Raw genomic sequence first — 19,386 nt, 5'->3', positions numbered from 1 at the left:
GATTTAATCGAAAGATCCTACACTAATTCCAGATTATGCTTACATTGGAACTATTACACTAAACTTAGCCATGGTGTGTCGCCTTCGCGCAGCATTTCTGTGCCCTTTTTTCAGCATTCGTATTAATATCCTGATACAAGAGGCCCATGGGCCTTAACAGTCATCTGACTATTAGTACAATACAACAAAGTCGTTTAAAGATTTTAGCCTATTTGGCCCCCTGTGACCTTGAATGAAAGTCAAGGTCATTCATTTGAATAAATCTTGGTAGCCCTTTATCCCAGCATGGTACAGGCCAAATACCAGTTCCCTGGGCCTTTCAGTTATTGAGAAGAAGTCGTTTGAATGAAAAGTTTACGCACGGCACACGGCGCATGACGACGGACAGTGCATGATGACAATAGGTCATCCTGACTCTTTGGGTCAGATGACCTAAAAATATATTCGCGTTGACTTCGTGTTTCGTTCGGATAAAATCGTGAGGCCTTCTTTAGGCATCGTATTTTCATCGTCTATTCCTTCGGTGAAGACGGCTGGATAGACCACATTCGGGACGATTTTCGCCCGAAATTGAAAATTCCATAATAGAATCGCCATCATATATCAAAATTGGGACAGTGTGACGCGGGAATAAAGGCTACCAAATTTAGGATATTATATTTTCTCTTCTTCCTAACTGACTTTGTTTTCCTAACGTCTCCTTCGACACCCCTTCACCTTTTGCCATCTGGTGAGCGCTCGCCCCTGCGAGTTGGGCTCTAGGTTCTTTCGTCTGGCCGTGACACACTAAAGTATATAAAATTGGTAGTTTCTGTTCCTGCTTAGCACTCAGCATTAAGGAAGTGGCACGACTGGTTTGCCCGTTGTCAGTATAATGTGACCGGATAGGGTGGGTTGCTTGGTGTCTTCGGTGGCATGTTTCAGTGATATTTCCCTATAAATAGGGCAATAGTTCAAGAAGACACAACACGAATATACCGCAGTCTCAATTTAATAATTCAATCAAGTAAACAAACAAAGCGTAGTGAATACCATACAACTCAAGTGTTGATTATATCACCTCATAAATCAAAAGGCTACTTGATTATGATCCGCTGTATTCTGTCTTCTTATACCTCCTATTTATAACGGTGTCTGTGATTAGTTGAAACACGTCACATTATCTTCCTTTCCTATTGTACAATTACGGACAAAGCGTAAAACGTCATTTTTACTCATCGCAAACTTAAGTAATATTTATCCCAGAGTAGCGAATCTTCAATTTTCTAATAAACAATGTATGTCTCCGGTTGCAGTGTCATATGAAGGTTTATTTAAATTGGGTATATATCTACGAGCTTATAATAGCATGCACACCAACGTGTGGGTATTAACCTACATATAAACAAAGAAATTCTTGTTATTAATTGAAGATATATTGGGTCGTAGTCAATACGACTCAATTCTGATTCATTGCCAATATATATATACGTATAGTATATAACCTGTCCTGCTATTATATCGTCGGAAAACAATTCTTTGTGCTAACAATACGTTATAGAACATAACGATGTATGGTTCATAGACTTAATTTTGTTAACAAAGAAATTCTGCGAATTGATGAAAGATATGACGTGTGTGTTTTACTTCAATACAAAACACTTCTTTCTATGTTATAACTACTGAAATAACAACACTAGGACAATTTTTACCCGACACATAAAACCAGTCTAACAAAGTCTATAAAAAGGGTAGTGTCTTGCTTATCGTACAGCATATATGGAGAAGGACAACTGGTTCACCCGTTGTCAGTATAAAGTGACCAAGTGGGGTGTGTTACTCTTGGTATCGTTGGCAGCATGCCTCAGTGACATAGCACTATTAAACGGGCCAAATTTCCACTATGCAAGAAGACAAAACACGAATAAACCGCAGTATTCCAAAACACACACCGCACACTTCTTTCTTGCTACACAGCGCATACATAGGATGCCGTCCTTACATGACTCTGGGTGTTAATAGGACGTTAATTAATCAAACAAATAAAGCCATTTTCATATTTCTCTTTACTCTACATGCCATTACTCAGAGTCATTACAACCTCGTCTTCGTGATCGGATTGGAGACCCTTACATGCTCCTATATTTTCATTAGGAAACTTCGTTTTGGGATGGTTTTGAAAATATCCTTCCACTATTAATCGGTTTTTAATGGCAAAGACATTAACTATAAAGTAGAGATCGGTTATGGTTAGAGTACGTGGATTCAATAATTGTATCTTACATAGAAGTCACAGGTCAGTAAGTAGCTGTAAGTCTCCTTCTCCACCATTTCCGGTTACAGCCCCTCCCTCTCCATCTTTATATAAAAGGTGTACTTAATGGAATCGGTTACCAATATTGAAGAGATTGTAAGCTTCCAAATATATCTTATATTATGTAGTATAAAAACCATTTCCGCTACAGTTACGTTTCGCGGGTGATAAAATTTGCGAAAATGTTTCGCTTACACATAAGGTAGAACCATACTAGTTGAAATCTCTAAACGGCGAAAATAAACCGTTTTATATAAACTGAAAAATATCTTTTGTAACTCAAAAATGTTTAGCTTTAAATGTTTGCCAAGTTGTGTGGATAGAGTCCGTCGTTACGCACTGTAAAGACGCACTGTCCTGTTCCGGCATATCAATCACAAGTAAACCTGACCTGCATACTCATACATATAGGCTTCCAACCAGGGGCGACATACTAAATACTATGTGTATAACAGTTAAGTAATGGCGGAATTTACACTGTGGACGCTTCTATGTTTCTTCATTGCGGTGACATTTTCCACAGGAGAAGGTAATATCTATTTTTTAACTAATGGTTTTCTTTTAAATATTTTGGTAATTAATTCCATTCATTTTTATGGATTTGTTGTCAGATTATCGTTAATATTAATCACTTGTCATAATGTATTCAAAAATGAAAATACAAACATTGGATAATTATCAAATACCAGCAGATACGGACCTTTATTCTTGTCAATCCGAAAATTTTATGATAACGAGACAACTTATCAATCCAGATACTGTATCTCATTACACATGTATAATGTAAAATAATATTTTCAAATATTTACATATGGGAGAGGAGTTGCGTACAAATTAACCTAATTACAATGACGTATGAATACAAACCCAGAGCAGAGCGGACTACTTCTAGTTCAACCTAAAAAAACTAACTTGGTTTACATTTTACCTATACAGTTTTGCTTTGATTTCATGTTAAACTAATACGTTTTCGGTCCTATTGTGGTCTCAAGATTGACCCCTAGGTGACACAAACAATATTATGTTAGTCAGCGTATAACGTCAGAAAAAAAGAAACAATTTTTTAGTTGATACGACCAACACTGAAATTTGACTATCGGTAGGATTGATTTGACTGTTAGTGAAATTATTGCATGTAATAAATAGAATTCTTTATATATAGAAATTAATTTTTGAATTAGTAAAAATAATTGTACTATATACAATATGTATAAAAATGGATGAAAATAAGTGATATTTTTTGCAATAAACTGTGTACTATATGAGAATGGTAAAAAAAGGATATATAGATGCAAAATATAATGAATATAAAACCACTATGAGGAAATGAGAATATGAACAGTGAGCAATTGCGAAATCATCAGATAGTTAGTATATAAATATTGTTATTATTATAAGAAAGGATCCACAAACACAGAAAGACAATCTAAAATTATTTTATTGAGTAAGTGGCAATATGTGGTCACGGCTGATTTATAGAATTGGCTGCCGCAAATGGTCAGCCACAATTACTATTACTAATTCAAGTGTATTCAATCCAATCAACATATTCAACTTTATTCAATCAATTCAACTGTATTTTAACAGTATTCAATCAATTCAACTGTATTCAATCAATTCAACTGTATTCAATCAATTCAACTGTATTCAATCAATTCAACTGTTTTCAATCAATTCAACATACTCAATGGTTTTCATTGAATCAACAGTCATTTTAAATTAACCTATTCTATAACATTAAAGACATTCAATTGTTTTCAATCCAATTCAACCCATTAATTTGTTTTTAATCAAACACAATTATTTCCACTTAATAAAAAATATATTCTTCGAATTCAACATCTCTTTAAAGCATTGTCTTCATTTAATTCAACCTATTAAGATCTTCATTTGTATTCATTCCATGAAGAATTCACTTAATTATTTGATCCCGATAACGCCGATAAAAATGTCTTATTACAATTGTCCTACTAATCAAATAATTTGCCGTAAACTGCCAAATGGACGCAGTGAGACCATGTCTCACTGAGGCCACCGCCACACCCTAGTGGGGAGGAAACGGCAAATTATATAATTAAGCCCTACACCGTGACCATCATATGCCATATGTCCTGTACTCTGTATCAAGGTTCAAAACTATCGAGAAACAAACCCTCCCTCAATTAAGATTTTTCTGGTGGGAAAATAGAACCCCCGTTCCAGTATAATTGTCTTCACTTAATAAAATATATTCTTCGAATTCAACATCTCTTCAAAGCACTGTCTTCATTTAATTCGACCTATTAAAATCTTCATTTGTATTCAATCCATGAAGAAATCACTTAATGATTTGATCCCGATAGCGGCGATGAAAATGTCTTAATTCAATTGTCCTACTAATCAAATAATTTGCCGTAAACTGCCAAATTTAAGACTGAGGCCACCGCCACACCCTAGTGGGGAGGAGACTGCAAATTATATATCAAATCTATGTATCTTCAATACCTTCCTGTAACCCTTTAAGAAAAATGTTGTTGTCTGTTGTGGATAAATGGACCCCATCAGAGAACAAGGAAGGGGCATTTCAGGGTGTTTGGTATAAAATCCCTCATGATCCACTACTGATTTTGCACATGTACTATTCAGACGCAACCTACAACGCTCCATGGCGTCATACTCTTCTTTCACATGACCCCGCCATTTAAGCCGAGGTAAAATTTGGGGCCAAACCACACGTTTTCCAGGGAATCTATGCATTACCTTTAAGATTGCAGACCTAGCCATATGGACAAGATCTACAAGAGGACTTCCTCCGATATAATCAACCCCCCCCCCTACATGCAGTAGTAGTTTAATATCAGGTTCAGGCCCTATTTAAGTCAACAGCGTGATCATTGAGTAGAGGTTTCTTACCTTCAACCCACGGTAACCATGGCGCCAAATTTTCAAATTTTCAAATTAAGTCTGTCCAATCCAAGATCAGGACCACCCGGCCTCTGTAATGCCCCAAACTGTGCCCATCTGATGATGGAAGAGCCAATGCATGTTGTCAGCATGTTTTCTCGACCCCACAACAATCAATAAGTTGTTATACGTATGTATGTCCTCAAGCACTGAGAACTCCATCTACCTGCACTTTTTATGTCCGAGTCGGTGAGCCCAGCCGTTGCAGCTGAGGTTGCTGCCCCTATTCTGAATGAATGCGACCTGTAGGAGGCTGGATCATACCCTAATTGTGCCAGGGCCTTTTTAACACTGCACTAAACTGGTACCTGGTCATACTCGCCCCATCATAATGACACAGACGTGGTCGTCCCGTTTTGGACGGATCTTTAACAAAATCGTGCAAACACTGTAAAAGACAGTTCGCCCCTCTTTGTCTATGAATAACAAGAACAGTTCTTCTCCCTAACTGATCAGTTTTTGGAAAACGTATTTTTAAGTGTAGCTTGGAATTATCTGGGGGTATTATGACATCATTTACACTAACTATGTTCTGTAACTGACAACCTTTTGTAACAGTTATCTCCCCTACCCGCACAAACACTGCAAATGCCAAAGAATAAGCTAACTTAAATGATGCTAATTCGTACCTATCACGACAGACCACTGGCAAGATATGTAGTATTTTTCCTAACAAATCCTTTGTAATTGGCAAACGAGGGTTAATTTTACTTTTTGTCCGTTTCATACCTTCTAAGATCTTGTTCACAATGAAACACCTTGTAGGATCTAGTTTACCTTGAACCTTACATTTGTAACTGATGGCAGACACATAAGAATTACCTGTTGCTACTGTTTTACCTCTTAATGAAATGTGTGCAATAAATTGAATAACTTGCCCTAAAGATGGCGGCCATAGTTGTGAGAATTTGAACTCCCGTCTAAATTTCTCAAATGAATTTAAACCTGTTTGATATGTCAACCTGGTATTTTCAACCATAGATACCATTAAGAGTCTGTCTGCTTCAGCTTTAAGATCATCTGCGAGAATTGTGCTGGGATGTCTTCTGGACACTCTGCTGCTGAGCGGGCTAGCTGGCGGAACCTCCCCCAATGTTTCCGAGAATTCAGCTATTCCATTGTCTACCCCAGAAACATGTTGAGCTCGAAAATATACATTGTACTTCATAACCAACATATTAAAAGCTCTGACTAAACACATGACGCGCTTTGATTTTGAAGTCTGTGTATTCAGAATAGACACCAAGGATATATTGTCAATTCGAAACCCCAACGAGTCAATGCTAACACCACAGGTACTAACTCTAATAAAGTAATATCCTTCATGATAGCTTGCCTTGACCAATCCTGTGGTCACTGGTAGAAAGCCCGTTTCCCACCAAAGAAGGTTCCGCAGCCAAGCTCGGTCGAGCCTGCACTATCAGTAAACAGCTGTATGACATGATTTTCTGACCACGAAACTTCAGGAAAATAAGTTTCACCTGAAAATGTCCCTAGAAACTGTAACCACATTTGAATATCAGACTTCATGTCCGAGTTGATCTTTATGAAATAATGCAGTTCTTTCACTCTTGCCATAGCATCATAAAATCTTAAAAATGCTCTGCCCGGTTTTACAGCTCTACAGAAAAAATAAACAATCTTCAATCGATTGTAACTGCCGCAATGTTATCCTTTTACTTTTTTTCAATATCAATTAACTGCCTTCTTAATTTTGGGGTTTGGGATACGAACCACCATTTCAACTGTGTCAATTTCCAGGCCTAAGAACACCAGATATGTGACAGGACCCACTGTTTTTTCCTCGGCTGTTGGAACACCTAACTCTAGGCAAACTGACTGAAAACAATCCATTAACAACTTGTATCAGCTTCTGGCTCCCCGGCAAATAAAAATTCGTCCAGGTAGTGATCAAGAGAACTAACCTTTTCTCTACCAGCCAATGAAGAAATGTTGAAAACTTCTCGAAAACATTGCATGATATAGCACAACCCATTGGTAGGCACTTGTCTACATAATATTCCCCATCTAGCATAAAACCTAACTGATCGATTTCCCCTGGATGTACTGGTAACAGTCTGAATGCAGATTTTATGTCTATCTTGGCTAACAAAGCTCCTTTCCCTAAACTTGAAATCATATTCACAACTTTGTCAAACGAGGTGTAATTTACTGTACATAAAGCCTCATCAATAAATGTATTTATTATTCCCTTCCGGGTACGACAGGTGCGTTATCAATCGCCAGGTGTTATAAGATTTTGGTACAAGACCTATAGTTGATACACGTAATGTGGAAACGGAAATGGGCTTTGTAGAAAATGGGCCAGAGATTCGTCGTAACTTAACCTTTTCATTACTTTATCTTTAGCTGCCACCAGATTATTCACTACCGAAACTAGATTTTAACACTGTGCTGGGACCTGTATAGGGTAATCTAAACCCACTAGAAAACCCCTCTTCTAATTCATGTGCTATAGTGTTCTGAGGATATTCTGATAGACATTGCTTTAACCTGTCCACCTTAACTGGTGTTTCCCCGAGGGCCCATATATCTTACCTCTCCCGCGAGGGAAATGCCCCCGGATTCCTTGTTGAATTCGGTTTTCTGACTAATTGTAGTAGCCGGGGTTGGGGCCCTAAACGGGGGTTGTCCTGCTGGAAGTGAGGGCGAAAGGAATTGTTATTCCTCCCTTGACACATTTCCATGGGGTGATTACCTGTACACTTCATACACGTGATCGAGTATGTACAGGGGTGATTACCTGTACACTTCATACACGTGATCGAGTATGTACAGGGGTGATTACCTGTACACTTCATACACGTGTGCGAGTATGTACAGGGGTGATTACCTGTACACTTCATACACGTGTGCGAGTATGTACAGGGGTGATTACCTGTACACTTCATACACGTGTGCGAGTATGTAAAGGGGTGATTACCTGTACACTTCATACACGTGTGCGAGTATGTACAGGGGTGATTACCTGTACACTTCATACACGTGTGCGAGTATGTACAGGGGTGATTACCTGTACACTTCATACACGTGTGCGAGTATGTACAGGGGTGATTACCTGTACACTTCATACACGTGTGCGAGTATGTACAGGGGTGATTACCTGTACACTTCATACACGTGTGCGAGTATGTACAGGGGTGCTTGAAACAGGACCCCTGAAAATTGTAATCATAGCAGTTATTGTTGCGAAACCTATTGCTGGTAGTTAAATTCTGAGACCCAAAGGTTGACTGGTTTTTACTTCCTAAAATAACCAAAGTTCATTATCTACAATCGCCCACGATAAGCTCATTTTTAATCTAAATTGTTGGTCATAGTTTTTCCATCCAAGACCCCTGGAAAATTTTGCTGTCCCAAGTCGAACATTGTGCATATCCTTGACAAGATCTGGGTATTTACAAAGATGTGCAGACCCATAAATTACCATAAATATCAAGAAAGCATCTGTCCAACGCTCTATTGTATAATTTTTTTTCTGAGGATGAACATTTGGCAACCAAATGACCCTGTTCATTGTAGGAATTTTTAGGATCTTTTTCTTCAAAGTTATTTTGTAATAACAGTCCCAAATCTACATATTTCCCCGTGACGATTTTTTCTCTATTCGATTCAGACACATTTGCTCCCAAGGAGCTGTTAATTTACATAATTGGCGTCGACATCCAAATCATGATCAGCAATTGGGTTGTCCGGAAGTTGTCCATGCTCTGACCCTGCTCTCCAGTATGAGCCCCGCTCGGCAGAGAAGGCCCCGCGCCCGTGTCCACTGTACCTGGCCTCTTTCTTTTGGTAGTTCTGGGCATTATGTATTGGCTTAAAGTGTCCACTCAAAAAAATAAAAACAAAGCAATTAGATACATGTTTTTACATACATTTACAACGATTTAGAACGTAGTAAATTTTAAAAGGGGGAGGATAATATAACGGATTCAAAAACATTATTTTTAAGCCGAATTTGTGCATTTCTCATTTAATTATTATATTATTAGACAACAAGTTATTAAATATGCATACGTAGTTAACTTAAAAAGAGCATAGATCATGGATTTCAAATTTTCATTTACATGCATGATTTATCTATTTATTTATCCCTCCCATAGTGAATTATTTGACATAAAGTAATTAATATACTTGAAAAACCATACTTATTCAGGATTATAATTCTGACTTAACTTGATCACCATTATAATTCATACTATGCATGGGCGTACTTACGTACATAAAGTCAAACAAATCTCGGCGAAACCAACAGTATAGGGACACCGCCACGAACCTGTTTTTAGCTTACCGTTGCTTTTGATAATCAGGTAAAAATAAACGATAAATTCAAACATGCAAATATGCAATAGTTTGAACTATACTGTATATATAAGTAGATCATCAAAATCTTGAATAAATAAACAACAAAAAGCTTTTCAAATTATCTCATCGTACCAAGTATCAATAAACGTTAATATGCTATTCGCCATGAGGCCGTAGTACAACATAACCCCCGAGCGACCATAAAATGTGTTTAAAAACGCTAATTAATCAACATCGAACGTCAATCGTATGTCATCCCCTTTAAATAATAATTTAAATAAAGCTATCATTTGTTCAATAAAATTAATTCCAAAAGATTCAAAGGATATACTGTAGACAATTTGTTGATGAACCACAAATTAAACTTGCCTGTTCAAATAAGCTGCATGTACCCAAAGGAAGTAAAATTCCAAAGGACGATAACTCTAAACTATATTACCCCCGTGAACCAAATTATAATGGTAAAGGGAAGTAACTCGACATGATCCTTCTATCAATAAGCGCATTTATTGACAAATAATAAAAGCTAATATTTTATATGATTGAGTGAATTGATTAAATTGTTGGTTGATGAATTGATCTGTGGCCGCGTGCGTGCGCGCGCTATATATGTATGTATATGTATGTATGTGTGTATGTATGTATGTATATACGTATGTGAGTGTGTGTGTATGTATGTATGTATGCAAGTATGTGTGTATGTGTAAGTATGCATGTGTTTTTGTATGTATGTTTATGTTTGAATAAAGGGAAATATTGAGAAAACAACAGTAATTAAAAACAAATTGAGAATGAAAAGCAACTTGCTCACAGTAGTTAGCTAAATTCTCGTATCTGAGCGAAAAAAAATAACGAAATATAAACATAGTTTCCTCGTCATTAACTGACGGCTTTAAAAATGGCAATAAAGAGTTGTTATTAGATCCAACTTAAATATGTATTTTACATCAAAACTGAATTTATGTCCAAATATTCGGAACTACAACCGTGAGCTTTCGCCAGGAATGTTCGTGGAATTCCATACTATACGTCAGTACACCAGAAACATATATACATAGAGATTGGCAACTCCGCCATTTTTACGATCAGCAGATGTACGTCTGTATGTGCTTAGGGGTTTTTAGATAAACTCTTAAATAGTTAAATACATCAGAATAACTTTGATATGTTATAAAAATTCAGTAACTTTCAGATGGTTTTAATACGATTTTGGATAGAAAAAATAATATTTTAACTTATTTATTAATCAAACAAAACGCACATCCGGTTTTGAATGCCTGATCTTCGAAAAACCAGGTAAAATTGCTTATTTTGATGCTTACAAAAATCATATTAAATATCATCAATCATGAAAACTGATCACATCAAACCATGATATAATGTTTAAACTTTGTGTTTATGCAAAAATATCATGTTTAAAAAAGAATACACTTAAAAGAAATTAGCCAAGGCAAAATGCCTATAAACCGGAGGTTCCTCTGCCTGTCAACAAAGACAAAGAAGGAGTTTCCAATCTCTATGTATATATGTTTCTGAGTACACGTACGGTCACTCGACTTACCCCGATATACAGGGCATCTGATTGGAGAACAATTCTGGGAGCTTCTTGAGTCCACACTTTCAAGCAAACTATAGACTATATAGTTTTGTACCCAGAGTAAACATTATCCGAAACTTAATCATCAGCGTTATCCTTCTCTTTGGTTTCTAAAATACATACCATGCAAACACTATCCTCCGCCAATGGAATGAGAGTTGTGGATATAAAGAATCTCGTTATTTTCGGATCTATATCGCGTTCGTAGACTGATACATTTATCAGCTCGAGTGTGATTTCAAACTGTTATTAACGGCCATAACATCAATATTTTAAACCAACTTTTCCAGGATGAAAATCAAATATGGCGGCTCCTTCCATTTAAGATCGCGATACTTCGTCGTTCCGCCATGGTTATCTCCAAATGGACATTAGTGATTTAAGATATTTTTTTTCAAATTAAAGAAAATAATTTTTAAACATCTGAAAGTCATTGTTATATTTCTAATCAAATGGCAGCTCTAACGTTACTCTAGCAGAACTTTATCTTCGGTCATCTTGATACCGTAGTTACCCAACTGTTATATTTGACGACGAACATGCAAAAGTAGACAAACTATGTAAATATATGAATTGTAAAATGTTTTGCTTGCATTAAGTAGGTTTGAACACAATTTAATATCGACATTTTTTTACATTTCAAAAATATTTTACTAACAATAAAAACATACAAAAATACAGAGTGCACATATATATACATTATATTGCCAAAAGAATAAGACAACAGGCATATTGCTTATATTAGTCTTCTTTTGTTACCTCCGGTTAGGCTTGAAAGAAATATGGTATGTTTCAGTGTATTACAAAAGTATGGCATTACGTGTTAAGCATCGAATTAAGGAATAAGGGATTTATGTTCATCGCGAATTAGGCCCACTACCTCTCCGAAACGGCTTTTCATTTTTAAAATGGAAATGTAAAACGAGATCGATAATTTTGTAGAGTTACAAAAGTTATTAACTTACCGTTAACTTACACATATCATCACTTTCTGAACAATTTGATTAAAATAAATAAAATGTTAATTTTAATAACGCGGGTCGTCTTATGTTTCCGCCGTCGTCTTAAATACCGCACGGTAGTTGAGTATCATTGCGTCAGACGTCAAAAGAGCGAAATGACTCTCCACTGTTATCATGTATTACTCAGGAAATCGTGTACATGTTTGGTGTTGTAACCTCATCTTAGGCCATAGGTATATATTTTCTGATGCTATCAAGGTTTTTAAGAAACCTGTATGTTTTGCTCCCGAAAGGTAGTGGGCCTTTAATGGACTATACATTATAATAAAAAGGATAATTTCTACTAAAAAAATTCTAAACAAGCAAATGAAGTTGATAATCAATAAAGTGAATGCAAAACACATTTCCAACGAGACTTAAATGAGGAAATATACGTCTCAATATTTTTTATAGAACTACTCACTCGCGCTCATTCTTTCCTGCATTCATATACTAGAATGTTATATAAATGTTCAAAATGTATATTATTAATTATCAATATATAATAATGACTTAATTGCTATGATATCAGAGTAAGTGTATGTAACTGAATTACTACTACTTAGTATTGCATATAATGCAAATTATTTGTACATAGAAAAATGTTTTGAGAATTTACTGTATAAGTTTACATGATAAAGAATGACTGTATTTAATTGATCAGGTACAATACGGATGCCACACAGCAGGCATTGTAGATTTACATAACCTAATTAATTGTAAAATGTGGTGCCTTGAATCATTATACAATGGACATTGAAAGAAAAAAATAACTAAATCTTCACTGGGAGCACCACATACACAGGGTGAATTATCAGTCAGGTGATCAGAATAATTGTCAAAATTAAGGTCACTTTTAAAATTTCTAAGTTGGCAAAGGATTATGTTAAGTTGTCTTGGAGAGGAATCCACGAAGACTTCTGAAACTATTGTATCGTAAGCAAGAGTCTCTATAATGGAACTGTCAAGTGAGTTCCACATATCCAAGGTTGACGAATCTTATATCTATTAATTATTGACTTTGGAATATTAAATACTCTTTTATTTCTATTTGTATACATTGTTTAGATTTAAACATGGTTGTATAATATTATGAAGATACTTTGGAGTACAATTATTTGTGATTCTGTCTTCTTTTACTTAATGGTTCTAGTTGTGTTTCGTTATATAAAATATAGTGAGATGTACCTCTTTTAAGTCCTGTTATAAATCTCATATCTTCCAGTTGAAAAGCTCAGCTTCAGCTTGTGTGCAATTGTCCCAGGCTACATCAGCGTATTCTAAAACTGGTCTTATGTAGGAAGTATATAAAGTTTTCCTATCAACTTCATTTTTCAATACTAGGGGTAAACTTAATCTAGCGTTAGCTTTTTGATAGATATTAGAAATATTGTCTGACCATGTTCCTTTACTATTGAAGGTAAGCCCTAGGTGGTTATGGAATTCATTTTGTGCTATTATGTTATCATTACATAAAAGATGTGGATAATCAATATATTTTGTCTTCGACTGAGGTTCATAGCTATTGTTTCATTAGGGTAGAAAAGTGCCCATTCCGAGATAGAGGCTAAGTCATTATTAAGCAGTAAAGAGGGTGTATCTAAATCATTATTATTATGTATTATTACATAAAGAGAAGTGTCATCTGCAAATAATTTTATGTTGCTGTTAATATCATTAGTAATATCGTTAATGAAGAGTAAAAACAAAAATGGACCAAGGACAGATCCTTGAGGGACTCCTGCCGAAATAGGTTTAGTGCTAGATTAATACCCTTTTAAATATTACCCTTTGTTTTCTGTCAGATAAGTATGCATTGGACCAAATATATAATTTACCTTTAATACCACAAGATGTTAATTTATGTAAAATACGCCATACGCGATCAAAAGCTTTACTTATATCACAGAAAACAAAGCGCAAATCTTTATCTTGATCTAACGTACTACTTATAGTATTATACATGTATTATACATGTACATATCAGTTAACTGATTAACTGTAGAGTCAGTGGTTCGAAAACCTGACTGATTTTCACTTTATTATGACTCGAAATATAATCAAACGTGTATTTAAAAAAAAATCTAAAATTTTAATTAAGACAGATGTGACCGCTATGGGTCGATAATTATTAAGGTCACTGGTTTCGCTTTTTTCTTTTATAACGTGCAGTAACACTACCGACTTATCAAAGTTTAGTTAAACAATAACTCAAGTGGATATACTAAAGATGTCGAGATATTTTTAATAATCACTGGTAAAATACCATTTGGACCAGCTGGTTTATTTTTATCTAGAATGTGAAGTTGGTCAATAATATCTTGTTCATTTATATTTATTTCTGATAGTTCATCATGAGGCAAGGGTGGTAATTCAGGTATATAAGAGTCTCTAATGTCTTCAATGCTTCAGCCTTATCAAGTGGATGAATTAGAATTTCGTTGTTGTTTATCAATAGAGAAGATTGGCTATTATTAATATTGTTTTTTCCCATAGCTTTGGCAATTTGCCACCACATTTTAGGATTAGTAGACTTATCAGCAAGAGAGCTCTGTAATTTTTTTCATATAACTTTCAATAGATTTCCTAATCAAATCAATTACTTCATTCCGAAAGTTCCTAAATTTTGCCCAACCCTGTTTTTGTCTCAATTTATGTCTAATTTCACCAGTTACCCATGGCTTATCATCAGGATGTACAATAACTATTTTATGCGGCAAATGTTTGTTAGTAGCAGTGTTTATTTTCTGTAACAGAATAGAATATAATTCGTTAATATTAATACTATAATTGAAAATTACATCCCAATCAGTGTTACGAATTTCACTATTGATATTTTCCCAATTTGCTTCATTAGAATTAAAGAAATATTTTATAAGGTTCGCTTCTACAAGTTTTAAAACAGATATAAGCTAGTATTGGGCAGTGATCACTTCAGAGGAGAGAAAGGACTTGTGGCGCTAACCTTTACATGCGTTATTTTACTTTATCCTGCAACTGTCCCACATACTGACCGATAACTACTGCCGGATAAACTTTATCCGTCAATACGATATGCTTTATCCGTCAATACGATCACGTGAATTTGTTCCATATCTGACGGCACTTTTTCTAACTTGACCCAGAACTTGAACCTTCCGGTGAATATCGAAAATCTCGTATGGCGGTGCCGTCTTATTCTTGGCTCATGACAAAGGTATGTATTGTTAAGTAATTATTTAATGGGTATTTATTGTTATTTGAGTATTTTCATTTCCTTTCAGTGATATATCACACTGAATAGAATTACGGTGTCTGTTTGTGAATGCGCTTATTTATTTCCCACGGCAGTAAAAAGGAGTGCACTCTCATTCGGTTAAGTGAATGAATCTTTACCTCCGCATCAAAGAAGCTTCTCCCTTCGAGCGAAACAAAGTAAGGAACTGTCAATATGCTTTCGTTTTGAATGTCATAATGGTTGCAGGATAAACAGAATACACGGTTAGTATCTTACAATACAAGTTTTATTTTGGTGCTCGACACGGAAAGCCGAGATGACTCGGCAAAGCCTCGTCATCTCGGCTTTCCTAAGTCTCGCACCAAAATAAACCTTGTATTGTAAGATACTAACCGTGTATTCTCTATTTATTCGACTTCAGGTAGTGCGTTAGAATTGTCCCTGCTGACCCTCATTGCATGATCGTAAAGGCGATTTAAAGTGAATAGTCGGGCAAAGAAAACCAGTCTAAATGCCTTCATTGGCCTTCCAAAAGTTCTCACATATTAATACGACGGTCAAGTTCTGCTTAGTTTCCCAGTTCTGACCATTAAAGTAAAGAAAAGTTGAAAGCATTGAAAGCGAGGCTGCGTGGAAATGTAACCACGGACATAGTGAGCCGGGAGGACGTTTTAGAATTTTCATACTTTAAATCAATTTCTTCGCACGCAGACAGATTTTGACGAGAGATTTTATTTTTCCATTTCATAAGAAATTATACTGGATACATTCTCACCATTTTTACCGACTTTAGCCATCCTTGCCCGACTGTTCACTTTAAAGGATCGTATCGTTTCTCTTCTTCCTAACGTCATTCATACCACCACTGCCTTCTATGCAAGTGGTAATCCTGCTCCTGCTAAGTTCTCCGCGGAAGGGAATGGGACGACTGATTTGCACGTTGTCACTATAGTGTGACCGTTTGTGTGTTTGTTCGGTATCTTCATCGGCACGCTTCAGTGATAACACTATAAAAAGACACATTTTACAAGATATCACATGGCACTGAGTAAATAAGTAATTTTAACACCAGTCTATCGCAATGTTTTAAGATCTTGTTCTGCGTACGTTTCAACATAAAACAAACCATGGATGAAGATATATCGTGCGACAACCCTAAAAACTGTCTTTATTCTAACCTGTAAAGTCACCTGAGATTTACCTGTTTTTTAGTATCATAGGTAACATTGTTGGGAAAATATTGTCTTCAATATATTCCTTACAATATATCTGTAATATAAAAATTTAGAAATTAAATATAATCAGTGCTTTAATATATATATATATATATATATATATATATATATATATATATATATATATATAATTACATACATTGTAAATGCTAAGAATTAATAAGGAACTACAGAGACCGGACAGAAGTATTCGGACAAAATGGCCGCCGTAACGTCATGTGTACATCTCGCTAGGAAAATAAAACTCTTTATAAAAAATATATGTGTTGTGATACTGACCTAATATTTGGTGATCTGACCCTTGGACTTTCGTACTTCCTTTAGACGATCGGGAATCGATTGGTATAAACCTTGAATGTATTCTACATCAATGCCTTGCCAGATGATTTGTATTGCGTCAAAAAGTTCTGTTTGATTAGTGATGTTGTTGACCACTGTTTTTAGTCGTATTTTAAGTTTTAACCACACATTTTCGATGATATTTAAATCAGGACTTTGTGGGGGCCATTCTAAAACGTGAATACCATGGTTTGTAAAATATTCAGACACAACACGAGCCTTGTGAACCGGAGCATTGTCCTGTTGAAAAATGTAGTTTTGGTTTGCGAAGTGTCTCGCTAAAACTGGCCACAAATTCTCTTCCAAAATTTCAATATATTTTAGTGAATTGATGGTTCCATTTACACTGCAAACAGTACCAACTCCATGATGGGTAATACACCCCCAAATCATCACGGAAAGTTTCCGGTGTGACCGCGGACAGATGCAGGCTGGCCGGTATGCCTCGTCTTTTCGCCTCCATATAAAAATTCTGTTGTCATTACCGATCACGATTTGACTTTCATCAGAAAAAATAACATCTTTCCAATAGTTTTCTACAGTCAGATTTCTTTTAGCAAAGCAAAATGTCACACGTTTCCTCAAATTGACTTCACGCACAACCATGGTTTTCTTCACTACCCTTCTACGGTATCCCTGATTTTTTAAATTCCGGTCAATCGTTTTACTACTAACCTGTACATCATTTACAGTGTTCCTGTAGTCATTTAATTCGGCTGTTACTTCATCCAACGTTTTTCTCCTATTTCCACGCACAACTTTAAGAGCCTTCTCTGGTCCCGATCTGTCAAATATGGCGCCCTTCCACATCGATGTGTATTTTCTATGTTTCCTCGTCTCACATATCGTTTCCAAATATCAGAAATTGTAGATTTTGGTATGCCTAACCTATCTACAACAATTGTTTGTTTTATCCCACCTTCTATCATCGCTACGACCGCTTTTCTTAAGCCTGATGTCACTTCTTTACCACGACGACCCATGTTATTTCCGTGAATTCCTGCGATTCCGTCAGCAGACGACGTAATTTATTTTTACCGCCACAACATTACGCATGACGTCATCTTTCCGATGACGTATACGATGACGCGAACCAAGCCGCCAAACTGGATTTATTCCGATTTTTACGCGCCGCGCGAAATTTAGCGGTATATATCACGACGCGTTTGTCCGAATACTTCTGTCCGGTCTCTGTACATGCGGATTATTAAGAACAATGCATTTTGGGTTCCAGGTGATTTTTTTTCAAATCTTATCTGAATTTATCAGAAAAAGCAGGTTTCTTGAACAGTGTACATGTATGTTTTAATATAACAGTATTCTGCATTGACACAGGGGTTCTCCAGGGCTACATTCTTAGCCAACTTTCATTTATTGTGATTGTGTATGTCTGATTTCGTTTATCACATAGACGTATACCTAGAGTATTTGGTTATATAATGAGTGGAGAAAAAGAGATTATAAAATTTTTAATTGATTTTGTCGAAAATATTGACCTGTTGATTATGGTTTAAATTATCTATTGAAGCCGACACAAACACATGATGTTTTTTAAACATTGGTAATAATACATTGAAAGCATCATTGGTATTTAATGCTCTATGTGTATTTTAGATACAAAGTATTAGAAGTCAGAAGCCCATAAGCACACTGGGCTGTCACTAGGCCTAGGGTCTTTTTCTCCCTCTTTCCCCATCCCACCACCTAAAAAGGTGACACCTTATATGAGGTGATGATCAGTCAGGCGTCACAGGTAAGGTATACCAATTTTCTTTAAACCCAGGAGATCTATTAGTGACCGCCTCTGTACCTGTATTACCGGATTAGTTTAGTAAAGTCTACTTGTCTCCATGTGTGGTTTTGTTTCAGATACTAATAATGAACTAACTGATAACTACTAAAGCTCTCCTGCTTTAAAATATTTATATGATTTATTTTAGTTATTTATTTATATACAATCAAACTGAAATATTGTTCAAGTTAACAAATGAAAACAAACAATGTTTGAAGATGTTTATTAAATACTTAGAAAAGCAACATTGTAAAGGTTAAATCAGCCGGTACGGTAGACTGTTTAGCAGCCTCAAAGACGTAAATAGTAAAATAAACAAAACAAAACGAAATACATATTCATTATTTAATGGATATTCTTTATACATCACATTTAGATCTACCATGTCTTCAATACAGTAGCAATAAAATCCCATCATCTTTTCGCATGTTCACTCAATAAAATTGAAATCCTAAATTTATATCAACCACGATAACTATCGCCCAGACACCGTTCCTACCGCACAGACCGCACACCGTGCGCACACCGCACATCGTGCGCACATCGTGTAACGTTGTGCGGTCACACAACTGTAAGTTCTTCCTAACGTCACCCTTGACACCGCCTCACTTTTGGGTTTTTGTTGAGCGCTTTCTCCTGTGAT

At 35.9% G+C, this 19,386-nt stretch overlaps 1 protein-coding gene across 2 annotated transcripts in view; it reads left to right on the top strand.

Annotated features, from left to right (window-relative positions):
* Nucleotides 1-2,670: 2,670 nt before the first annotated feature.
* The window catches only part of LOC138327015 (uncharacterized), a 63,954-nt gene continuing 47,238 nt past the window's right edge, over nucleotides 2,671-19,386 (top strand). For both annotated transcript variants that reach the window (XM_069272984.1, XM_069272983.1), the window contains exon 1: nucleotides 2,671-2,822. In XM_069272984.1, the coding sequence (XP_069129085.1) occupies nucleotides 2,756-2,822 (67 nt within the window). In that variant the 5' untranslated portion in view covers nucleotides 2,671-2,755. The remainder of the gene's footprint in view (nucleotides 2,823-19,386) is intronic.

This window comes from Argopecten irradians, chromosome 7, assembly GCF_041381155.1.
Source record: "Argopecten irradians isolate NY chromosome 7, Ai_NY, whole genome shotgun sequence".
Taxonomy (NCBI): Eukaryota; Metazoa; Mollusca; class Bivalvia; order Pectinida; family Pectinidae; genus Argopecten; species Argopecten irradians.
This window is presented reverse-complemented; position numbering and strand designations above follow the sequence as displayed.